General features: G+C 40.1%; 1 protein-coding gene and 1 non-coding gene across 3 annotated transcripts; both read right to left on the bottom strand.

Annotated features, from left to right (window-relative positions):
* Positions 1–803: 803 nt before the first annotated feature.
* kpnb3 (karyopherin (importin) beta 3) lies at positions 804–22292 on the bottom strand. 2 transcript variants are annotated; one of them, XM_027006148.3, is made up of 26 exons: positions 22138–22292; positions 16124–16204; positions 14425–14617; positions 14102–14204; positions 13842–13938; positions 12656–12760; positions 12285–12407; positions 11098–11218; positions 9583–9670; positions 9136–9242; positions 8845–8969; positions 8520–8609; positions 7720–7893; positions 6968–7186; positions 6347–6430; positions 5541–5673; positions 5318–5439; positions 4891–4987; positions 4569–4741; positions 3743–3854; positions 3597–3652; positions 3373–3495; positions 2484–2703; positions 1954–2182; positions 1720–1861; positions 804–1571 (listed from the first exon to the last, which is right to left on the bottom strand). In XM_027006148.3, exons 1-26 carry the CDS (start codon positions 22213–22215, stop codon positions 1485–1487), a joined length of 3282 nt encoding a protein of 1093 aa, XP_026861949.2. In that variant the 5' UTR covers positions 22216–22292; the 3' UTR covers positions 804–1484. The 2 variants fall into 2 exon arrangements, with proteins under 2 accessions (XP_026861949.2, XP_081557612.1); XM_081701486.1 differs by having other exon boundaries at positions 1696–1861.
* LOC113574959 (small nucleolar RNA SNORA84) lies at positions 11493–11627 on the bottom strand. The gene has a single exon (XR_003410365.1). It is a non-coding gene; the product is annotated as a small nucleolar RNA SNORA84 (small nucleolar RNA).
* Positions 22293–24127: the final 1835 nt, after the last annotated feature.

A 24127-nucleotide genomic window follows, 5' to 3' on the forward strand; every position in this document is an offset into this window, starting at 1 on the left:
TTTAAAAAAAAAAAAAAAGAAAAAAAAAAAAGAAAATTGTCCATATCAATAAGCACCAACAGATCAGTCCATTTTCTAATGAAGGCTGTGTAAATGTAACACACCGGTCTGTTTCAGTGAATGACAAATTATGATCAGCTTCACTGCAGATGAGCATTAAACTGTTTACATAAATGAGTAATTTTGACTAGGCAAAGGCCAAATGGCTTAAAGTTATGAGGTATTCTACCTACCATTATTATGGGTTGGTAGCAGCTTCTTTGTTACTTTTTCCTTGCTCATCTATGTGGAAGACAGCTGCTTGTCTGTTTAGAACATTTGGCATGAAATTCCTTCCAATTTCATTCTCTTGCCCTTTTGCACTTCTAATTCCAACAGAGCAGATCTTCATGCTTGGCCTTGTGAACTTTTGCTACTGTGACCATGGGTTTCTTGAATGTTTAAAAATCACCAAAAAAAAAAAAAAAAAAAAGCAAGCATGTCTTTTTGACAGATATTTTAGGTAGATTAACTAACCTCCTTACATTTATATTGGCAGGAAGTACCATCCAAATCTCACTTATTTATACTGAAGCCTTTAGACCAGAGGTATTCAAAATCACTGACCAGATCCTACAGATTCCACCCTCCCTTTTCCTAGGAGTCAGGTGTGACAAAATGGCCAACCAGTTACATTGATCATTTAATTAACTACAAGGAATGATGAAGTCCAGGACCAGACTTGGTCTTGAAAATGAGCACTGGACAAGGTGTGTTTGGTATGGCAACACTACATCTAAATAAAATCACCAACCAGTCATACCTTACCTGTAATATTTTTATTTTCGTATCATGGAGTGAGTAAACCAATGACAGGACACTGTTAGCCATCACACAATTGCCTGATAAGGCCAACAGATTTCTTCAACCCCACTTCCCCAAAGTCACTGCTATTCACTAGAATCCACTGAAAACTGGAAAACAAACTTTAAATGCACAAAAAGGCAAAAAACAGAACAAACAAAACAAAACTAACCACACCCACCACACACAAGATAGCAATGAGTGGTATTACCTGTCGCCCGTACACTTTTGGCACAGGTTCAACAAGTTTTTGCAAGGTTTGTCACCCCAGTGACAGGGGCCTAAATGCAGGTCAGACCCAGATGATCCTCATCCTCAGTTTGTGATCTTAAAAGACATTAAGATGCAACGACAGAACTGAGGTAACCCAAAAGGGAAGAAAGTATGGTTTCTACACTGGAAATACCTCAACATCTAATGACAATGGCTGTCTTCACCTCCCCACTTTCACTCAAATGAGCAAAGAAGGTCTCTTCTACAAAGAGGGAAGTCTTTTATATGGGGGGAGTTGAATACAAGGCCCACTGAGCCCTACAATCAAGTCATGCTACAGTTTCATCACGTGTGGGTGTGGGGGAGGGTTTTTAAGAGGACTTCCAGTCGAGTTCTCTCACAAGATGGTCAGAGGAGTAGAGCATCACTCATGCTGTGTTGAGGAGATCCTGAATGGCCTTCTGGTGCGTTTCATTAAGGGCTGATACACACTGTGTCCATAGTCCTCCAGAAACCTGAAGGTTTGACGTATAAACATCATTCAGTGTCAGACACTGAGACTGAGGCATCAGTCATTGGTACTTCATCTCATTATCTAAAGATATATTGGTTAAATGAATGAATATAGTACGAACGAACAAGGGGTTGACTGAGGAGACTAACTTGTACTTGACGGATGACATTCGCCAGTCTCTTGCTGCAATCATCGTCACCTTTGATAGACTCATTAGCAAACCCTTCAGCAATGATGAGGAAAATCTTGGGAAGATTTGCATTGTCGGGCCCAAGAACAACAGGATTGTTGCTTTTGTGGAAATACAAAACATTACATGAATGATAATCAATGGTGAAGCATAAACCAAAACTCCAAATACAGGCCCACAAAACGGGACTCACCTTTCAATAAGATCACAAAGATAATTAAATGTGTGTACAGCCTCCTCTTTGTCTTCATTCAGTGGCAGCCATGAAACCCAATGAGGAAGGATCTCGTTGACAATGACACATTCTGGTCGATACCTCATAACTTTGCCAACAGCTGAGATGCAGTTCTCTGTTGCATTGACATTCTCCTTGGCTCTAGAATCTGCAGCTTGAATCACTCCAATCAAGAGAGGAATGGCTTCTGAAAATGGAAAAGTGCAGCTTCTTACCAGCCAAGGACAGGGATAGCAGTCTTAGTCCAAGCCCTCTGAAAAGGCTTTCAATCAAAATGAACTGAGCAAAATGCATGACACTAGACCTAAAAAGATATAGGCCAAATGTAGTCCAGCCATAAGGCAGGTAAATGAATAATTCATACTAAAACAAGGTATTCCTGGGATTTTAAAAGAACTCATTTCATATCATGAGCAAAAGGTAACATGCCTTTTAAAGTCCAAAACTGATTTTTTTTAAATGAACCCAACCCTATGAACGTATTTCACCTGTGCAGAAGGGCCTGTAGCTCTCGCCTCCAAATTGGGCCATGACTCCGATGCCGTAGGCAGCCGCTTGCCGAACCTCAGGGCTGGTGTCACAAAGAGACTGCATCATGGGCCGCAAGAAGTACTCTGCATACTTGAACGAAGAGGGACTGCAGTGCTCGATCACATCATCAAAAATGCACAGACCCCATTGTCTGTCTGCCCAGGGTCTATGTGGACACTGTAGGAGAAGTGGGGTGGGGTGTTTGTAAATAATTTTTTCCAGTACCAGAGTAATCAACTCTTTAAATGACCATTTCTTTGTCCAGCTGGATTAAAGATGGATGCTCAATATCTGTGAATGAACAGTCAATTTTGATTTGCCACCTTGTCCACAGATGCACAATACCAGAAAATAGCATGTGCAGTTGATATCAGATCTTTAATGTTGTGGTAGTGGGGGATACAAAGCTTTCTACCTAGTGCAAGTAGTGCCAAGCCAAAAAGAGAATGGTCCAATGCACTTATACATTTATTTTTGATATCATGAAACAGTACCAGAGTGCTATCACACAGCTTGGGCAAAGAGCAAGAATGAACAGAAACATCACTAAAGCAATCAAGGACTTGATAGACACTGGAAATTTCAAACTCAATACTATGCTAGGATTGCAAGCTTAAAGAAAAATACTTTTGTGGATAAAGAAGTGCCCCCCCCCAAGAAAATCCATTATAAATACAAAAATGTTCTACAATTATACTTCAGATTCACCATATTTGTGCAACAAGAATTTAAGCAGGCTACAAAAATAATCATGCAGGTCATTGCAAATTAACAAATACAAATGAACTAGATATCATCTGGGTGAGGTAAGATACTTAAAGAATGGTTAGTAAACATTATACTTACTATAAGATTAACTATAAGTTGAAGCAGCTGCTCGAACCAAGGAAGAACTTTCTCCTTGTGGCTGCTGAACACTGCGTGCAAAATGTCCGACACCTTGGTAAGAATGTACACATCATTCTCATCCTGCAAAAGATAGTGATATTAGTTATAGCAAAGTGCAATTTAACCAGCACCTTGGAATTGCGTTGCGTACACTATATTAAATGGTGCAATTCAGGACTTGCCTCATCTTGTAATGTTTCTTCAACTTGCTCATCATAGTCCTCATCCTGTCTTTTGGCTGCACAAGAAAAGCCAAGAGAATTGATTATTGAGAACTTAGGGAGAAATAAGAAATTGGTTTAGAGAATAATTGATTGCCTGGCTGTACCTTGCCTGAGTTCCTGGTTCTTAAAGTGCTCCTCCAATTTACCCTTCAGGATGCCACCCAGCTCCTCAAAGTGTTCATTATTCAGACAGCCATCTCCCATCAACTCGATACACTGTACATGTGTATATCAGCGGGGGAGGAAAAGAAAACACTTGCAGTAAATCCGCAAATCCCATTTCTCAAAAAGCAGGAATGGTGGCTGGAGCATGGAAGAGACAAGAACCTTATTTTTTTCTAGAATTTAATCAAACATCTGTACTTCATGGGAACTATATTAAGACAAGCATGCATCAATGAAAAACAAATGTAAAAAAAAAAAAAAAAAAAAAAAATTCAGAAAATGGGCTGTGGCACATTAAAGGCCCTGTAAGGCCTTTTTTAATTTCTGGACCATCATGATGCTATACCAACTCTGGCAATTAGGTGAGAAATGAAAAACTGGCAAATAAATTGTGTAGATTCTGTCCTTGTTGGTCTCCATTGAGTAGGAGCTGAAACATGTCAAATCAAGGACACACAAAAAAAGTGCAATGTACACAACATGCATGACGGAAGTGTGTCAAACTCCAAATTTTCAGTTATTAGCAAAATGTGTAATCTTAAGGCCGTTTCATTTGATCGCTTGTTAAAAGAACAAAAGGAAAAAAAAAAAGTTGATAACTGCAGTTATCAGTGCAGCTTGTGCTAATCAATATGCAACCTTTACAATCACGTTTAAAAAGACAACTGATGGTCTTGCCTGCATTTAAAGAACCAAATCATACTCAGTGGAGCAGGGAGTAAACAAAGGGGGGCAAAAAAAAACACTTCAAAAGAAAAAAGGTACCTTGGCAAAAGAGTGCATGATCTCTGACAGCACGTCTGAGTCAGGCTCAGTGCCAATGGCTTTGATGAGTGCGTCGCACATGAAGTGCCACATCTGTGTGAGGTACTCGGGACCCCTCACGCGTGCGCACTCCAGCAACAATGGCATAGACTCGGCGGCGGCTACTCGCACACGTGAGGGGGTGGGGTTAAGGAACAAACAAGCTTTGAAAAATAGGTTCCTATGACTAACCAATTAATTGGGGTGAAGTGTAGCAGAGAGGCAAATGCCTCTTAAATATCCACAAAAGAAAACTATAGGACCCAAGGCAAGTAAAGGATATCATCATGGAAGTAAAACTTTAGCAAAGGGACCATTAGCTTCACTACTTGCTCTGTGTACTCCACAAAACCTTCCTTCAGCTCCTTGGCATAGCAGACCTACGAGAGAAGACAGAAAATTTGTATATAGTCCAATACTTCACTGAAAAGGGTACAACTGTTGGAATTACTACAACAATTGGTGCATCTGACATGTCTTTGCCATGGAACTTTGGGACCAAATTTTACTAACTTTATTATAATTATACTTTAACTATGCAGCATTATTACCTGGAAAACAAAATTAGATTTGGACTCAACATTAAAATCACTTTGATCTGGGATAAATGCTAATCAGCACATCCACATCCACATTTCACGTAACTCAATTTAAATAAAAACGCCTCAGGTGGAAGTGGTGTCCATTAAATGTACAACTCAAGCACCCACCAGCATCTGACAAGCTGTAGCCTTCTCTTCTAATCCAGCAGTCTTGATTCCAAAGCTCTGTTGGTCTCCCAGATTCACAAACTCCCATCCATCATCTTCAGACATGTTCTCCATGTCCTGAGCTGAGAAGAAAACATTAATTGAGAGAAACTTGCATTCAGTGGTGAGATGGTCACACTGCACATGGTAAGATGCTTAACAAAGCTTGGCAACTATGACTTACTATCCAAGAGGGCTACTTCGGGCTTGATGGAGGCCGTTTTCATGAGCGGGCCCATAACCACAGGCAGGTACTGCTGGAACTCTTTCCCTAGGATTTTACACATCCGGGCCCATGCAGAAATCATGTAGGAGATCTGGAGATTTATACAATACTTATGACTGTGGGTTTAATAAAAGCATTGAAACATCCTGCTACATCCCTGTGAAAACTGATTCAAATTATTTTTGAGCGTTAGAATTTATTCTAAATTAATTATAATTTTATTCATATAGCTTGTACTATTTTTTATGGGGGGGGGGGCACAAAACAAGCAAGTACATTGTTTTTGTCTACGTTTTTCTTGTGTTAATGGTTCCTTCACATATATAATCAATCAATCAATCTCAAAATCTCAATCCAAAAATAATCTAAATCAAATTGAACCATGACAAAACCTGAGATTAGAATGCAGTGAATCCTAGACTGTAAATGAATCATTGTGAGGTCAGATATTTAAAAATCACCAATTATTTCATTGAGAATAGTCAGACCAGCAGCGTGGATCAGTGTATGCTCAGTACTGGCAACACCTGGCACTGAAACACCTAGGATATTTCCCCCCCTTCTTAACTGTGCAGGGTCCATCATGTTAAAATCATTTTAACTACTGAAGTGATGGTTACACAAGGACCACAGTGCATTGATGTCGGTGGGCTGATCACCCTTAATCAGTGTTCAAAAACTAGTCCAACTAATTGCCAACTATTGTATATGGTACAAAACAAATACAAGCTCACAGGAATTTTACTAGAGGTTAGATCACTGACCTGTGGATCATCATCCTCCAAGTCATTGAAGTCAGTCTGTGTCTTCAGGAGTAACTGCATTACAGCTGATGCATCAGGCATGAACTACAACACAAGAAAATTAGCATGGCAGACCGATGGGCTATAGACCTAAACAACAAATTATAGGATTTTTTTCCCTCAAGATAGTCCTGTGACTTTTTTCTAATCACATCTCCATCAACTGGGCTTATTAAGACCATATGCAATGATCTTGAGGATGGAGAACCAACCAGGAACACTGACCATTACAATTCCCATCATTACAAATACATACTCAAATACCTATTTATGTATCGTTATTAAATTATTGCCTTGCATGCAATAAATTATTTCCTGTTCCTCCTTGCTCAAATCAATAGCATTCTTTTCCTGCTTATTCCTGTTTGGTAAACTTGAGCAGATAAAGTTATAACCTGTGCCAACATTCCTCCACCTCTTTTGACCATACTTGGCAAATGTTCTGTTAATACTAACAATATCAAACTGTAGCAGTATTTAATTTAGAAGCAACAGGCAGGCTGCAAATTAACAGGGTCACTAATCAAATCCAGTGATGAACAAAAAAAAACCCCACAAATGTAAAAGACATGCGACCCACACCTTCTCTTTGCCCACAGCCAGTCCAATCAGACTGATGCACTCGATAGTCTTGCCCCTGAGCAGACGAAGCTCCTTCTGAACGGCATTCTCCACGATGTGTTTAAGAGAGGGCATGAAAAGGTCGTAGTACGGCACAAACTTCTCCTCAGCCGTGTCAGCCACTGAAGCAATTGAAGTCACCACCTGCTCCAGCACCAGTTTGGTGCCTTTCTGAATCAGCTAGGAAACCCAAAAATAAGTTTGTCCATAGATGCATCATATTTGAGTGAGTATCAGTCAGTTATTAGCATTAAGATTTGGAGAGGGCGAAAAAAAAAAAAAAAAAAAAAAAAAAACTACTACTATACAGTTTTAGTTTCACACACTTAAAATATGCATCAGGCATACAATTTTCAAGACCCAGGACCCAAATGATACAGTTAATAGCTGGGTAGTAGCTAAATATTAAGTTTACTGAAGAAAGAGGCAAACAGAATAAACCGCATAAAAGATGGTTTACTGCCATTAAACTGTATTGATCATCTAAACTTGAACCGAATGATCAGAAATGAGATTTGCTGGTGTGTTTTGTCTAATCCAATTTGAGGATATCCTTCAAACTAAAAATTATGAAACATAACGCACCTCAAACACCTTCACATAAACTTTGCCATATTCACCTACTTCCTAGCACATGCCTAATACCTCAGTACAGAATAAGCACATTCCTATTGCAAGCATATTACAAAGGATGCCAAGAGTTCATGACTGACCTCCTGGAGCTTGGCAACCATGATGACGTGGAGGTGTTGAACCAGACTGTCCAGGTAGGGAATGAGGAGAGCTTTGGGGCAGTCCTCCGTGAAGTTGATCAGAGCTGCAGCCGCGTGGGCTTGAACGCGGGGGTTCGACTGGTCTTCCATGGTCTGCAGCAGGGCGGAGATGACCTGCAAGGGGAGAGTGCATGACTGTACTCAGTACAGGGATGCCCTGAACGCACAGCTGACATCTGAATACTCTGGGTATTGGTTTGTGGAATATTTGTTTGGACATTAAATATCAAGTCTTAATTTTTGAAAATTTGTTTGCCCAAAGTAGTAGGATTACAATTGTGTGTCACATGAAGTACTTTTTGTTGTGACTTTTCAGCCTTAAACAGCGCATCTACAAAGCCAAATACAGACACACCCCATTTAATAGGTGCCAGTTCCGATATCAATTGATAGCAGTGCATCCTCTAGTCTCAAGATCACAGTAAGAGAATTCTCAGATGCATTTTACAATTCACAGAAATTTCTCTCAGATGGTGGTGTGTAAAACATCATTTGTAAATTGTTATTTTTCAGTCTATAGGCCAAATGCAACTGTCAGAGTGTGTACATCTGAAATAAGCTTCCCTGGCCAAACTTTTGACTCATTTACAAGGGTCACCGGTGTGTTGATGCTGGCGTAACTGCATAGCGTGTAGAGTGTAATTGTAAAGTGTCCTTGGGTACTGAGAAAGGTGCTACATAAGTGGAAGTTCACAAGAGAGTTAAAGTATTTTCTTTAAAAGTGGCAACCAAGGTGGTACCTTGTCATGGAACTTCTTCTGGAAGGTAGGGGCAAAATCTGTGGCCATCTGACCAATGGCATTGCAAGCAGCATATCGAACTCTTGGGTGCTGAAAAAGAGGAAGGGCGAGGAAGACGAGGGCCATCAGCAGTGCAGACAGTCATGGCACTGCATAGGGATATGCCCTTAAATCACATTCCCCAACAGATAATACACTGGGCCAAAGTATTTGAATAGCTTCTTCAGAGTGAAATACTACATGACCTCATGTGCCTCTAGTTTATACTGCAAGAAAACCAAAAAGTTAAAAAATCAACAGGCAACTGAAAAGTTGCAATACTCACAGGATCCTGGCAAAAGAGCAGAACAAAGCTGACAATTTCATTCAAAATTGACTCCATCTGCTGATGGCAGCCCTCACCAATGGCAGAGAGCGCCATTAACCCAGCGTGCCTGTACCTCCAGTCAGCTGGAAGTGGGAGGGATGGAAAGAAATCATCCATATAGCACAGTGCAAAGACACAGCATCAGAAAGGCAGGAGAAGGTCTTTGAAAAGTTATCAAGTGCCGTGCGTTATGGAGCATTGATAAGAGAATGATCACTTTGGAAAATGTGTCTAGTTTAAAACCCTTACGGTTTTGCAGCATCTGCATAATGTGTTGCTTAATCATGGGTAGCACCATTTTCCCTCCTAGACCACAGGCAACTCTGTCCAGGGCACTCTCACCAGCCACAGCATTACTGGGGGAAAAAAATGACATGCAGTGGTGGTCGTCACAAAACCAGCACTGGTAAGACGGAACCTTATATCTTAAATGTTATCTTTATATTGTACAACCCCCAGAGCGGCTTCTCTACTGGGTGAGGATGGCGTAGCCAAACTGCATTTTTCGCTACGTGGCTTCACTGCATTAGTAACAGCCCATTAAGCTTGCAAGATCATTTACATGCGTGCTCAGTATTCACAAATTGTGTTACTTCTAGTAACGTTTTGCAGAGCATGCACATCAAAAACGGCTTGTCCCCCCCCCCCCTTTAGGGATTGGTGGAGAAATACACACATGGCAATGAACTGTTATACCTGTCAAAGTCATCATCTTCAAGCTCATCTGCCATTGCCCACTCATCATCCTCTTCCAGGTCCACCATCATGGACAACATCTGAGGAACTAGATAAGATAAAAAAAAAAAAAAAGAAACTTACCAAAAAGCATTCATTTAAATAACTTTCTTGAAGAGAAACAGGTCCTTCTAAATGAACAAAAACAAACCTGAAAATTCATTAACTGAGGCATGCATCTGTATCCAACACTGTTCCATTAGTTGTCTATGAGTGGTGGTGTTACAGCCCTCTATCGCTAGAAGCCAAGGTTGTGGAACGGGAGGGAACCATGGCCTAAGGACTCCACCCAACTTGATTTGGAAAGCCAGAGGACAATCCACAGTACTGGATAAAAAGCAGTTTTTGTGGACCTTGCAAAAGACTCCTTTGTTTGTGCTACACTCTGGCTCTAGACCATTAACATCTTGTTTCAAGCCTGGATTGTTTTCTCTTTGTCGATGTTACATTGCTTATATTTAAAGTTCTCATTTATGGTTTTGACTTCCCTTTTCCCTTTTTTTTAGCTGGTTTAGTTAGAGAAGTTTAGTTGTTTGGTGGAAAAAATACTTTTGTGACTTTTCAGTAGAAGAGCATGTTGCCTATTGTAAGGTACATGGAGTTAGAAAAAATGAAGTCTGGTTAACAAAATGGAACAAAGTATTGGTGGAAGTGAAAACATCACAGAATTGGTCCAAGTGGTTGGGGTGGTATTATGGCCTTTGCTAAGCAGCACGGTTAGTATTCAGGGTTGGCTGAGGCTAGAGTCTCTCCGGTGGCTGTAAAAAGGCACAAATTGCCACAATTTTTTAAAGCATGTCTAACCATTTTGAAGCATTACATCATAACACTCTCAGAGATGCAACAGTCTAAGATCAACAAAATGGCCAGCAACGAACAACCGCTCCGCCGCATTATAACCAAAAGACAGCAAGGAGACAAATGCAGCAAGAGGAGGTTATAGACAAAACACCGAAGCTCTATGAATCCAGCCCACTGCACACTATTGTTCCGTCCCATGTCCTGCTTTCTGTGCGACGATCTACCATCAGGTGCCAGCTTTACCCATGAATACAAAATGTCACAACGATGGCTTTAAGCTAAATGTGGCAAACAAATAGGATGAACTGGTTCTCTATGGCCCTTAACTCTTGTGTATCCTTATTGGCATATAGAAGAGACCAGCATATGCAAACCCAGAATTCCATTCAATTCTCTGTGCACCCCTGTACCATGGCACTCACTGTTTAGAACTCAATTCAGCAAGTAACTGCTGTTGTATTAAGATAAAATGGTACACAACCAGATAACTTTTTTTCACTGAGACAAAGGCAGTTTGAGTGTAAAAATCAGGGGGGAAAAAATTGGTGCATTTGTTTTCCCTCTGCTTGGGACATACAGCTATTTGGTTTGAAAACAATGCCTCAGAGTACATTGTCCATATTGTTCAGCCCAAGATCCCATAAAATGGCGGTGACATCAGAGCCAAGCTCTTACCGCTCTGGGCCACTATGGCAGTGTGTTTCCTCAGCATGGCGGCAGCTGTTTCCGACAGAGTGACGATAACTTCCAAAGCCAACTGCCTCTGCATGTTAGTCAGGTTGGTGTCCCCACAAAGCTAAAAACACATAAGAAAACTACTAATTAGGAGTTTCACATGGTTATCATGTGCAGCAGCACATTTACGTTATGGTAGACAAGGAGAGCTTAATCAAGATTTCAGACACCCATACAGTTCCCAAACAGTGCAGCATTAGATAAAAGGGAGTGGTTTCAGATTTCACCAACGCTCTCCCTTAAATCTTTCTATGGAACATACATTGCTGCCACTTTATACCACGAGCTTGACAGACATACCAAGGCCAGAACAACACAACCAATTCACAAGTTCTCAATGTTTCTGTGACCGGGCTCTGAAAGCCATAGGAGGTAAGCAGCTCTCAAGCATTACATCACAGAAGTCAATGTCTGCCTGTAATTACAGCCTCGATGAGCAGCATGAGAGCTGCCTCAAGGAACCACCAGGCACAAAATTTATTTGCACAGCCATTTCAGCCACATGCAGTACACTGTTCTTGATGTCTCTGCTGAGTGTTCTTCCTTTCAATAGAATACTCAAGCACCCTTGGGTGAAGCAACTCTTAAAATGCAGAAGTCATAAAGAGGTACGAACAAAACCCACAAATCAGGAAACTGGAACATTGGTCACAGCTATAACAAGCATGACCTCGTATAACCTTTACTCTTTGTAAAGATTTGTGGACTTGTTTTAAAGACACTTAATAATTGAAACATAAGGCTGATACAAACCATTATTGGCACTCTATTTGTAAAAACTGACTGACCATCCTGCGTGCAAAGTAATGCAAGAGCCAGTAGATGTAGAAACTAAAGTTTCCAAAAAAAAAAAAGTTTCCTAACTCAACATTTGCAATAAATGAAGCCACACACTACAATGACAAATCTTTTAAGCACGTCATGAAAATAAAATACATTTGAACACACTTAAGAGTCTGCATGTACACAGTTGTATAACAAGACACAAAGCATGTCTATTTTAAGGGCAAAAGTTTTCAATTTGAAACTGAAATTAAATCAACGAAATGCTTGATTTTAGTATCAGTATTGATGACCAACATAGCACAGTAAAACAAAATACAAAAGACCAATGTTTATGCACATACCTTGAGACAGAGCTGTAGAGCAGCCTCCAGGTTTGGCCTCAGATATTTAGGTGCAGTGTCTGCAATTTCTACCAGAGACTTCAGCACGGAGTCATCACCTTGGTAACAGGACTCATTGACTGCCTGCATTAAGGTGAGCAGTTAGAGAAGGTAAGAGATAAATGGCATGACCATCAGCAAACAGCTTAATTAGGACTTCAACCAACTCAGACAGAGAGAGAGAGATTTGTGTGCGTGTCTTTTGTACATGCTCACCCTGCCCTTCACCTGTAGTGCAAGTGTATGACTATGTATGTGACAAACAAACCAAACTTGAAACTAGACCGAATTAAGTTTGTTTTAGGCAGGTCTGTGTTCACATTGCCCTTCACCTGTAGTATGCCAGGAAGGAGGTCTGAGAAGTGTTTCAGCAGTGCCATATTACTCTCGTTGGACAGAATGAAGGATGCTGTGGCTCGTGCAGCCAGGGTCTGAATCTGAAGATTTAAAACACAACTGCAATGTGAGACACGAGGGTTTCCCCACAAAAAAACTGAGGAATGATTTCTGCTTGCAGTTCACATTGCTGAGGTAATAAGCTCAACAGAACCACACAGAATCTGAGCACAATCATATACAAGCACATAACGGAACATACTGCAACTTAAAGGGGTCGTCAAAGCCATGTTCAGATAAAAGATTAGTACACAAATTTGGTAGTTTACTACTACATATTTCAGAAAAAAAGCAAATAGAATTAATGCATTTTAACAATCTATTTTTAAATGTGTCCAAATATCACAGAGATGTCAAATCTGTCAATTCACGGGTAACTTTGGGGGGTCTTGCAGTCAGATAACTGAAGCCAAGATAAGGGAAAAAAAATAATCACTTATATTTTGAAATTGACCCACTTGCCCCATGTACAATCAGTTAAAAACATGATTGCAATGACTTCAGTAATTCACCTTCATATTTTTTGTCATATAGCCACACTTTATGAACCAACCTACAGAGCCAAGTAGCTCACATTTAAAAGTTAGCCATGCTGTGGAAATTAACTCTGCTGCACAAAGCAGTTATTCCACAGCTGCATCAACATTTACAGCATCCAGCTGGACTGTAGGTGTTAATTTAGTACTGGGGTGTTTGCAGTGTAGGCTTCTCTGAACAAGAGTTCTCACTGACCGCACAGGTTCAAACTCAACATCCCTTCCTCTGGAAAGCATCCTTTAAGCCATTTGTAAATAAAATAACCTAGTAGGGCATGTTTGGAACATGCTGGGTGCTACGACATGCATAAAGTCACAAAGGAAGCAAGTCTCCCTCAAAGAGCCATGTCAGTCTTCATGTGAAGGGAGACCAAGACATTGGGCAGAATTGGAAATCTATGCAGTAGAGGAACGGAATCAAATGCAGCACTGAATTTGTAAAGATACATCAGGGTGCACAGTGACATCTCCAGCAGCCCCATTCACTCGTCAATCGTATATATATATAAAAAAAATCCTTTGAACAGCACACCACATTGAAAGCCTGTTCTCCAATAATATCTTCTGAAATTGTATTAAAACAGACCTGTGGGTTCTCCTGGTCTTGCATGCACTGTACCAACATGCGCTTGATGACGTCCATATAGTGTTGCTGCTGGTTACCGAAGATACCAGGGAAATTCCTGGATGCACAAAAAGAAACGGTAGGGTTAATCCAAATCAAAGAGCATCTCAAAACACCCCAGAAGCATTCAGTTAGAACACGCTTTAGAACAAAAAAGGTCCGACAACCTACACAAAAGGAGATGGAGACATAACCACATCATCAGGAAATGATCCACTCACCAGAAAATATGAAGTGCGGCTTCCCGCAGAGCCACGTTCTGCGAGTTGACCGATTCAAACAGAAATTTGAGAATTTCTGGCCACTGATTGTTTCCATTATCATCTTGATGATGCCAATGGGGGGAGGAAAAAAAAAAAAAAAAAAAATCAGTCCAATCAATTTGAAAAGTACTGTAAGCCCTAATGAACCAAAATGCATACCCAGACTTGTAGGCCAAAAAGTCTCTGACCAAGTCACCAATACCATACAGAGAAAGACATGGTAAATGGTTTGGTAAATTTGACCCATAGCACAAGAGGGGTGGTAAGTGTGTCCAACTAACCAAGAAGATTGCGGGCCAGCTCCGCAGCTACATCGCAGACCTTCTTACGGATACTGGATGAACCGTCCAATTGGATACAGGCGAGCAGCTCTGTCTTGATGGCAGTCTGAATGTCCAGTGTTAGGCCTGGATAGACTTCTTCAAAAGATGAGGACAGCAACCGTCGCAGGAGCACAGCCGCCATTTGCCTAACCTGTAGGAAGCAAGGAAATCAGGAAGCAAAATTCATTAAGTGTCCCCACATAGTGATGACAATGTGTCTGCACATAATGCTGGAGAGTTGTCTCTCTGGCTGCAAGATGTTCTGTTTCACTGCAGAGCGTGCTTGTCCATGAAATGAGTTTATAGGGCAAATCTTGTACAGTACTACACATTTTCAGCAAATGTGCTGCATATATATTCAGCATATATTGCTGTATATAAGGAATTCAACTATTCATGTGATATCTAAGGAAATGATGTATTAATGCATTTTGCAAAGGCAGGTTACATGAAAAGTTCTGCATTATGGATTCAGTAATGGGCATTGGTCTGGGATGGCCCTGGATGTAGACTTCCACACCTCTTCTCAGTCTAGAATCAATGTTTTGGCCTTTTTTATGCACTAGATAAACTCAAACACCCTATAGATTAACAATATGGAAAAGGAATTAGGTTGAGAAGTCACAGTACTCCAATATGGACGATGTAGTCAACATTTTTATATGTAGTAAAACCCATCTGGAATCAAAAAGGTTTTGGGAGAAGAACTGACTAAGCTAATGTTGCAGGCTATTATTAGGTGTAAGAGCCTAATAATTTTGTAACCATGTAACCTGCCAGTAGCTGATGTTAACTGATAGCCTGCGCATGATGGCAGAGGAATGTGAGCTGCTGAACCATTTTTTGTAATAATGGTAAAGGCAGCACTCTCTGCGACAAGTGCGACAAGCCATCACTCATCTTTCCAAAAATATACAGTGAATGCCAATCTAACCAAGTTAATCACCATTAGTTACAAAACTGGTAACAAGCTAACATTAACAAACATGTCTCAGCATCTGCTATCTAACCATCCATAGGCGCTTCCATAGTTCAACTCGTCTTTCACATTACCAAGTGACCTATCTGGGTGCTTTTGAAGTACGTGATTAAACATGGACAATCAAGCATCCTTTATTTTGATACCGTACAACTTGCATGTAGACATTCTTTTGTTTTGGCTTTATAGCCTAAAGGTTAAGAGCCAAAGCTCACAAATGACAGCAGCTGCAGATGTGCTCCCCATGATCTCATGTTACTGCAGCTGATCTAGATCTAATCTAGAGTCCAAGTCAAGTCTCAAATCACTGTGACACTGTATGGCAATGGAAGGAAAAAATTCAACGCTTTAAAACACAAACATTGTTTACAAGACTAATCTTTTTTTTTTTTATGCATATCTGCAAAAATATAACCTCTTTCACAGTGGTTTTAATGCGAAAAATATACTGGATTGGTATTGATATCAGAAGACACCAAGTACAGAAAAAAAATGGTATCATGCCATCTCTGTGTAGTCTTTTCTTTGCCCAATTTCCTGTGGCATTTAAAATGATATTGTTTGATGAGTTTTTAGCCTTTTAAAAGCCATGCTGCTATCTGTCATTTTTCATATGATTTGGGACCTGCACAAAACCATGAATCCTGAAGCTAAACCGACCAAATAGATATTACATACCTCCTCCGCAGCGGATGCATCACGGATTGCCTGCAACAAGAATGTGATCTTTGTTGCTCCAGGGATGGTGTCATATGTTTCCTACATAAAAAAGGAAGGAAAAAAAAAATTATTTTAAATAAAAATCTGATTAAGTGTAAGGGTTTTGAACAGAGAATGATACTGTAGGATAAGCATGAGTTAAGATATAGGATGAGCATCACCACGATGATGCAAAACAAAGCATAAAGTGTAAAATCCAATTCCCACCCATTCTGAATTGGTTGACCGCTTATGAGAAACTAGTTTGTTAAGCAGAACTGTTGTTCTTTTAAACAAACTGCAAGCAATATAGAGAAGATAAAATGTTTTATTTAGACAACTCCATATCTTTAAAGTAAAACTGCATTTTTCATCTGCCCACATACATGCACCAACTGCTTGTTCATAAGCAGCTGAACTTAACAGGTTTTCCATAACCAATGGAATTCACCATTATGCAGAGACAAATCCTTTCCAAGTGGCCCAAAACACCCCCAAAGGGTGTGACACAGAAAATGAACTAAATTACTTCACATCTAGAGAAGAGACTTTATTGATCCCCTCAGGGAAATGAACTCTAAAAAGTCATTAGTCAGGACAAGTTGATAGATTCATTTTTGCACTCATCAATATACCAGCATAATCTTGGAAAACAATGCATAATCCCAAAACTGTTCATTTTTCACTGTTAGGATGAGCCAAATTAGGTTCTGCAGCCTACGCAGAATATAATCGGTGTTAAACTGCCAGTCAGACTTCTTTCTTTACCTGACAAAGACCAGCAGTCATGTTAAGATGTACGATGAAACCTGTGGCCCGTTCATGTTTACACATCGTGTGTAACTGTAGCTAGAAGATACATGGCACATTTACTTCTCAGAAGAAAACAAGGAGTGGCGTGGCAGTGGTGTCCATATGCACGTCAGGCTGCGGACGCAGGCCAAATAGCAACATGAGAACTTTCACATCATATACATAATCTACCCGCTGATTTGTCTATAGATGTTGATAACCTGCTGTTAGCCCCAGACCAAGGAGTACATGCATAGACTTGGAATTAGCACATGTTTACATCTCTATCTGGACAACTATGTGCCAAAATCAAATGTTTTATACATATAGGCTTTACGTAAGCAGCTCAAGTCAATTAGTGATATGCAATGACCTGGTATACCATAGAAGATCATGGTAGTGGCTGACTGAAGAACACACCTGGTCAATACATTACACAGGAGATGCTCCAATCAGACGGTTTGGATCAATTACCTAAGCAATTAACCCTCAATTAAAGCTAACCTGCCAAAACCAACTTTGACCTTATTTCTTTCTTTTAAATAATTTCTTCAAAAATAATTTGGCGTCATTTCAACTAGTTTTTAAGATACCAAAAAAAACTAGGAAGTTTGGCTCTGCCATGTTAACGTTTGTGGTGTTAAAGGCAGCCGTTTCTTCAGCAATAAAAAAAAAAAAAGTTCCAAAGAAATACAGATTTATGTTTTGCAGGTGCTGCGCCAAAATTCTATCCACCCCCATATGGGGCCCGGGCCGTATTGTCATCCTGCATGATGATACTGCACTACTCTTTAAATATTCTGTGAATGTAAATATTTAGTTTCATTTTATAAAATAAACACCTAAACAGTGAATGCATAAACTCAATGTATGGATGACGAGAAGTATAACTTTTCATAAGTTCATATGCAATACTAAAGTGTATGCACACATCAGAACAGTATCGTTCTGTAGGGAGAGATGTCCAAAACATGGCTAAATTAATTCATAACCTAATGAAAGGCTGATGGCACCAATTCATTGATGTAACTGATTTGTACAGTACCATCACTTTTCTCTGGCCTTTTGTGTTGCATGCGACATTCTGGTATATGTAGTGAGGAGAGATGGAAGCCTCAGAGGTCGAGAATTAAGGATACTTCGCATCAGCCACAATCCAACAGTCTATAAACGTTCAAAACAGCACCAGCAAACCTGGAAGTCCAGGGAACTTTTATTCCACTTTTGTACATGTATTGTGGTCAGCAAAAAGAGACATGAATATATGCCATACAGAGGAGTATGTAAAGTTGGAGATTTTAATATTATGCATGGTCTTGAAGAAAAGTCCATTAACTGGCTTAAGTCATTTCCAACGACAGCTGTTGGATTTCAACCACAGCATGACACGAAAAAACAGATCATGATGCACAAAAAGCTTATTAAAATACACATTAGAATATTTCTATTTTCTGACATTTCCTATTAAAATTTGCTGTGGAAAAACATTGCAAAAATGAGCCACTTAGAACAGGTGGTATGGTTAAAAACAATAAATTATCTACTAGTTACTATGCAGTATTAATTTAGATAATTTTTTTAAAAGATTGTTTAAAGGCATTTTGTGCAAAAATTGAATAAATAATTTATCATATCATGACAAATTTTGTAGTGCAACAGCCACTGTGTGCTAAATTATACTTGAAATTTGACCACTCAATCTGTACTTACACTGGAATTTTACATTCGTATTTCTTTTCCTCACTCTTATACTGCTGTAACAAGTTAATCTTCCTGAGGGGGGGAATCAATAGTCTTCTTATTTAAATGGATTTCTATCAACCATCAATTTCAACTAGTGTGCCATTCCCCCCATCCCCACCCCCTTTACCATTTCAACATTCCATTATTTTTAATGTCTTTTTGAATGTTATTTTTCATAAACTTTTCAGCTTTGAGCCATTTGGCATTTGCCAATTCCTGGGCTCGCGTTCCATTCAGCCTTTTCCAATTAAAATTCCAATAAGGTAGTGTGCATCTGCACCCATTCGCTCCTGGTAGGCCAGGGAACAATCAAATTGGTGAGACACCAGATATGCTATTTAACCAAATGATTTATGAATTGACTACAGTTTGATGCATGCTTCCAAGAAGAGCAACCACAGGTACATTTTTTTTAAACAACCACTGGTACACCCTGGCACTCGCAAACACTTCAAAGCTTTAGTCTCCAAACATCTAAATAAGTAAAACTAACTAGCTATCCACTAACGTTATTATGCAGGCACAGAAAGACAAAACATTTGCTAACTTAAGCATACCATATGAGTTAGCCTGTTAATGTCCAAGTTTAACTGTTTAGCTAACAGTGGTTTCCTTTACTTGGTATAGAATTAATCAGGAGTAATGATTCACCAAATTTAGTTTACTTTGGTACCATATAGTAGAATAATTCAATAAACTCCTGAAACAATGGGATTTTGAATGGCCCAAACCTGTGAGGATTCTGTGCATCACACACACACAGACACACACACACACACGCTTGTTTATATTTTCAAACATGCCTTCTAAACACATTATTTTATTCCTATTGTTAAATTTTCTACATCATTTTTTCCACTCTGTAGAACGTCTTTTCTTGAGTGGAGCAACTGAACACGAGGGTTTTGAAGGCTGGTGTGCAAGTCTACAAAAGTACAGTTGCTGGCTTTGTAGGCCTCACAGGAATCAATGAGCTGACAACTAATGAGCAAACAAATCTCTATCCATTCCTCATTCTTTACAATACTGTATCGTTATATCTGAGTTTGGCCTGTGGAATAAATGCATCATGACCACCATCAGACTTATCTACCAAATGTTGGCTAATATTATGGCAAAAGCAAAGAAACCGTCTTTGCTGCACAATCAGTTAAAAGAACCTAATTTGTTTGAGCTGGAATTTTAAATAAGGCATGACTTCTTGAGGCCCCTGTGAAGAGCAAGTTAGTTTAAGTTACTTTGCAGTCATCAGGGGCTCTAAGGGCTAAAGACATGGATGATGTCAAAGGAACAGTGCTTAAGAAGCTTTGAGCCCCAACACACGATGGCACCTTTGACGGGGTGCTTTGCTTTAGTTTCTGTGATAATAAAGCAACACAATGTTGTATCTTGTGGAAGGACTACATTAAAAATGGCACAAACCCTTGCATTATTTGGGTGCATAAAGCAACATAAGCAATTTTCTTATTTTGCCCAAACCTTGCTAATCCTGAATGAGATTTTAAAATGTGGAACTTCAGCACTGGACTATGGACTGAGTACAGTGCACTCTTGCTGAGTAATAGGACAAGTCTCTCCACAGACTCCACCAGGGGATGGCTTGATGCATATGAGCATCTCATTACCTTTTCTTTTGTAACTCTCAACTTAAAAAGGTAGCAGGATATGGCTAAATGAAACAGAAGGGGAAAACTGCAAACATAGCAGAGCGCTCAAAAGGCATCAACAAAAATTAAATATGGTTTAAATAGAACAAAATTAAAATGGCAAACTCAACTGAACAAAAATTAAAACAGAACAGAAATTGGTCATTTGAACAATGAAACCCCCATGATGACATGAGCATGATTAGATTAGCCCCTGATTTAACTTTTTGCTAGCTAAAAATGATATAACGATAGGCCCAGTTTTGATTGTGAACTACTGTATTCTGGCTAGCTAACCACACAAGCGCTCTTAGCAAACTTTGTAGCTAGTATTGCCCAACATGTTATCAAATCATTTTGCAGATTTTAATATTTATGACAAATAATCGTTAACTCAATAGGCAGATTTGTTAAACACTGAAGCGAACTACAGCAGAATGAATCGATCAACACTCGTCAGCTTTGTGCAGCGTAAACATTCAATATTCCAAAAAAAGTTGATGCTAGTTTCTCAACATCAACAAGCAAAGAGTTTTAATCCGGGATATCCTTCGTTAGCCGAACTAGGATTTTAAATGAGTTAAAATTAGCGCGACGTCAGTCTTGCATCGTCTATAATGCACAGCGCTGAGCACTCAAAGAGAAAAGATGCACTGACCGGGCCGGACAGTTTGTCCACACGCAGCTCGGCGTTACCGGGGATACGCGATTTATCCCGTGTTGAACAAAAGAATAACCACACTGCATCGCCATGGCAAACAACCAAGTCTGGCTTGTAAGAGTGCAGGAAAGAAAGTTTACACTCATTAGTAGAGGACTATAACTATCCGGATGTAGTTATTCGGGGGAAAAAAAAAATCTATCCCTTAGCTTGCTGACCAACCAACGTATTGGTGGCGTCGTACTAAACGTAGCTGGGATTGCTAAACTTGCCAAGTAAACTGTATTTTGGACTACATCAGCTTTTAACTGTATTTCTGCGTTAGCTAACGTAGGCAGCTACTTCACAGTTAGGTGTGCAGCTTAATAAAGGCCTGTTCACAAGTTAGGTAGCCAGCCAGCTAGGTTTGCCATCAAGAAACGAGTTGGTCAGTTTTTGTGACTTCAGCGACACGTCGCGTTAAATTGTTATGCCTGACATTGTGGTCAGGTCATGCTTTATTTACACCGTTTATTTCAACAGATATTTCTCTAGCTAGAATAGTAATATCACTACTGAAATGCGAGCATGCTAGCTACATAAGCTTAGGTAGCCAGCAACTTCAAGCTCCCATTTCCCATCTTAGTTATCTTTAGCTTAGCTAGCTACCTCTGCTGACTGAATTTTTGGAAGTTAACGTTAACCTAACCAGTGCCAGTCACAACTGTAAATGTCAGTGCGATTGTGGTCAAAGACTTTACAAAATGGCACAGATGGTTCGTGGCCTAAAATAACTCGGATAAGATAGGTTAGCTGGCAAAACTCGCAATGCCCGGCTAACTTGCGTTATAATGAAATAAGCAGCTAACGTAAGTCACAGGTAGCTAGCCAAATTAAATCGATAGCTACGTTTGCCACGCAAAGCAAGGTGAGGTAATAGTTGTTATCTAACTTGGCTTGTTAGATGGTTAGAAAAGACATCTAGGAAGATAACGCTTCAGGAGCTATAGACGTAGCTAAAGCTAAGAGAGCAAGACGCCCCGAAAACTTGCGCCTTCACACGTGGGCTGGGCCACGCTGAGATCTTGTAGCATGTAGCGGTATCACGTAAATGACCAAAACACACACGTTGTTCTTAAACCACAAGTCGTTTTAGCGAGAATAACCCATACCTCTGCTTGTTTCCTGACACTGTTGTCAGGGTTCATGAGATTCCCCAATAAGAGGTAGAACTGCTGTTGCTCCGCCATTGCAGTAGAAGCCAGAAAGGGACCAGCCGAGGAGGGAGGGCCGACAGCAAAGCCGGTCAGCGTCAGGGCCTCTTACATTGATGGAAGGAGGAGTGAAGCACAAAACCCCTCCCCGGGAGAAAAGGTACCGCGCCAATACGCAGACAACACAGTACCAATTATGGTCTAGCAAAAAGTAAGGTACGCTAGCCAAGCGTCAGGAACAAGGAGGCCGGTTTTCCTGTATTTCTGTGACACTTTTGTCGCAAACTCACCGTGGATGACAGCATAAGTGGTTCTGTAGTATGCAAATGAGAGTTTTTTTAATTCTAGTATAAATTATTTTGGTAATCATCGGCGAACTGAGTAGAAATAAATGTTCAGGCTCCATTTAATATTGGACGCTTGCTGGCAATTTAGGTAGAGCTTGGTTATGCAGGTGCAAACCAGGTGGTTTGTCAAACTATTTATGTGAAGCAAAATTTTCGAATTAGAAGAGTTGTGCTATGGTTTTAAACAATGTTGTGAATTTCCCAAACTTACACAAAATGTAATAAGTCTAAACAAATGGGAGTTACTTGACTTGTAATTGGAAGGTTGCTGGTTCAAGCCCCACCACTGCCAAGCTGCTACTGTTGGGCCCCTGAGAAATGCTGTTAACCTTCAATTGCTCAAGTTGTACTCAGTCATAATTGTAAGTTGCTTTGTATAAAAGTGTCAGCTAAATGCCATAATTGTAAGCAGTGTTTCTGATGGCTATTCAAGTGCTAGGTTAAGGAGTAGAGGCTATTTCTATTGTATTAGGTTCACCAGTGAATAATATTGTATTATTTCATATACACAGTTCGAGTTCAAGTTCAAGTTCGGTTTATTTGTCACATACATAGTCATACACAGTATAACTCGCAGTGAAATGGTGGAGAGTGCTCTGTCCAAACTGAGGAAAAGAAAACAGGGGTGCATAGAGAAATATATATATATGCAAGATAAATATATATATATTCTATGTATGTACAAAATATATTAACAATGTATGTACAATATATGTATATTATGATTATATACACAATGTACAATGTATATGGTTGGGTATATATGTACACAATCTACAAAATGTACAGTGCAGGTGTAATATGGTTGGGTATATATGTACACAATCTACAGGATGTACAGATCCATTTTGTATAATAACATATCTACAGTTGTTGTGTAACAAGGTAATTGAGTATAAATCTATATATACAGATGTACAGATATACAGATATACAGTTATGTTACATGGTGGTGGTGGTCCCCACAGTTTATCAGTTTCCCTGATTCAGGGCCCGAATGGCCTGTGGGAAGAAGCTCCTCTTCAGCCTCTCTGTCTTGGTCTTCAAGAAGCGGAAGCGCCTCCCTGACCTCAACAGAGAGAAGAGTCTATTGTTGGGATGGGTGGGGTCCTTCACAATTTTCCTGGCCTTGGTCTGGCACCGCTTATAGTAGATGGTCTGCAGGTCAGGAAGTTCCGTGTGAGTGATGCGTCCTGCTTGGTGCTATTCCCAAACCAGATTGTGATGTTCCACGTGAGGATGCTCTCGATAGTGCAGGTGTAGAAGTTCCGCAGTACTTTGGAGGGCAGTCTGAAGTCTCTTAGGCGTCTGAGGTGGTAAAGACGCTGACGAGCCTTCTTTGCCAGGGAGTTGGTATGGCGGGAACAGGACAGGTCCTGCGAGATGTGAACTCCAAGGTACCTGAAACTATCTACTCTCTCTACTGTGGTTCCACTGATCCTCACAGGTTGGTAGTGCCGCTCCTGCTTCTTGCTGCAATCCACGATCAGCTCCTTTGTCTTACTGATGTTTAGGAGGAGATTATTTTCCTGGCACCAGTTTTCCAGGTGTTTAATCTCCTCCAGGTAGGCCCTCTCGTCATTGTCTGAGATCAGACCCAC

The sequence above is a fragment of the Electrophorus electricus genome, chromosome 18 (assembly GCF_041902795.1).
Source record: "Electrophorus electricus isolate QZ-2024a chromosome 18, ASM4190279v1, whole genome shotgun sequence".
NCBI classification, from domain to species: domain Eukaryota; kingdom Metazoa; phylum Chordata; class Actinopteri; order Gymnotiformes; family Gymnotidae; genus Electrophorus; species Electrophorus electricus.

Bases quoted from the DNA above. Each gene is read 5' to 3' on its own strand.
- kpnb3 (XM_081701486.1), bottom strand. From the start codon at position 22,215: ATGGCGGAGCAACAGCAGTTCTACCTCTTATTGGGGAATCTCATGAAC. The intron at 14,205-14,424 runs GTTAGTTGGACA...GGCATCATCAAG, and splicing joins GCTGGCCCGCAATCTTCTTG to ATGATAATGGAAACAATCAG. The intron at 6,431-6,967 runs GTGTGGGTCGCA...CTTGTGTTGTAG, and splicing joins TGGCTGTGGGCAAAGAGAAG to TTCATGCCTGATGCATCAGC.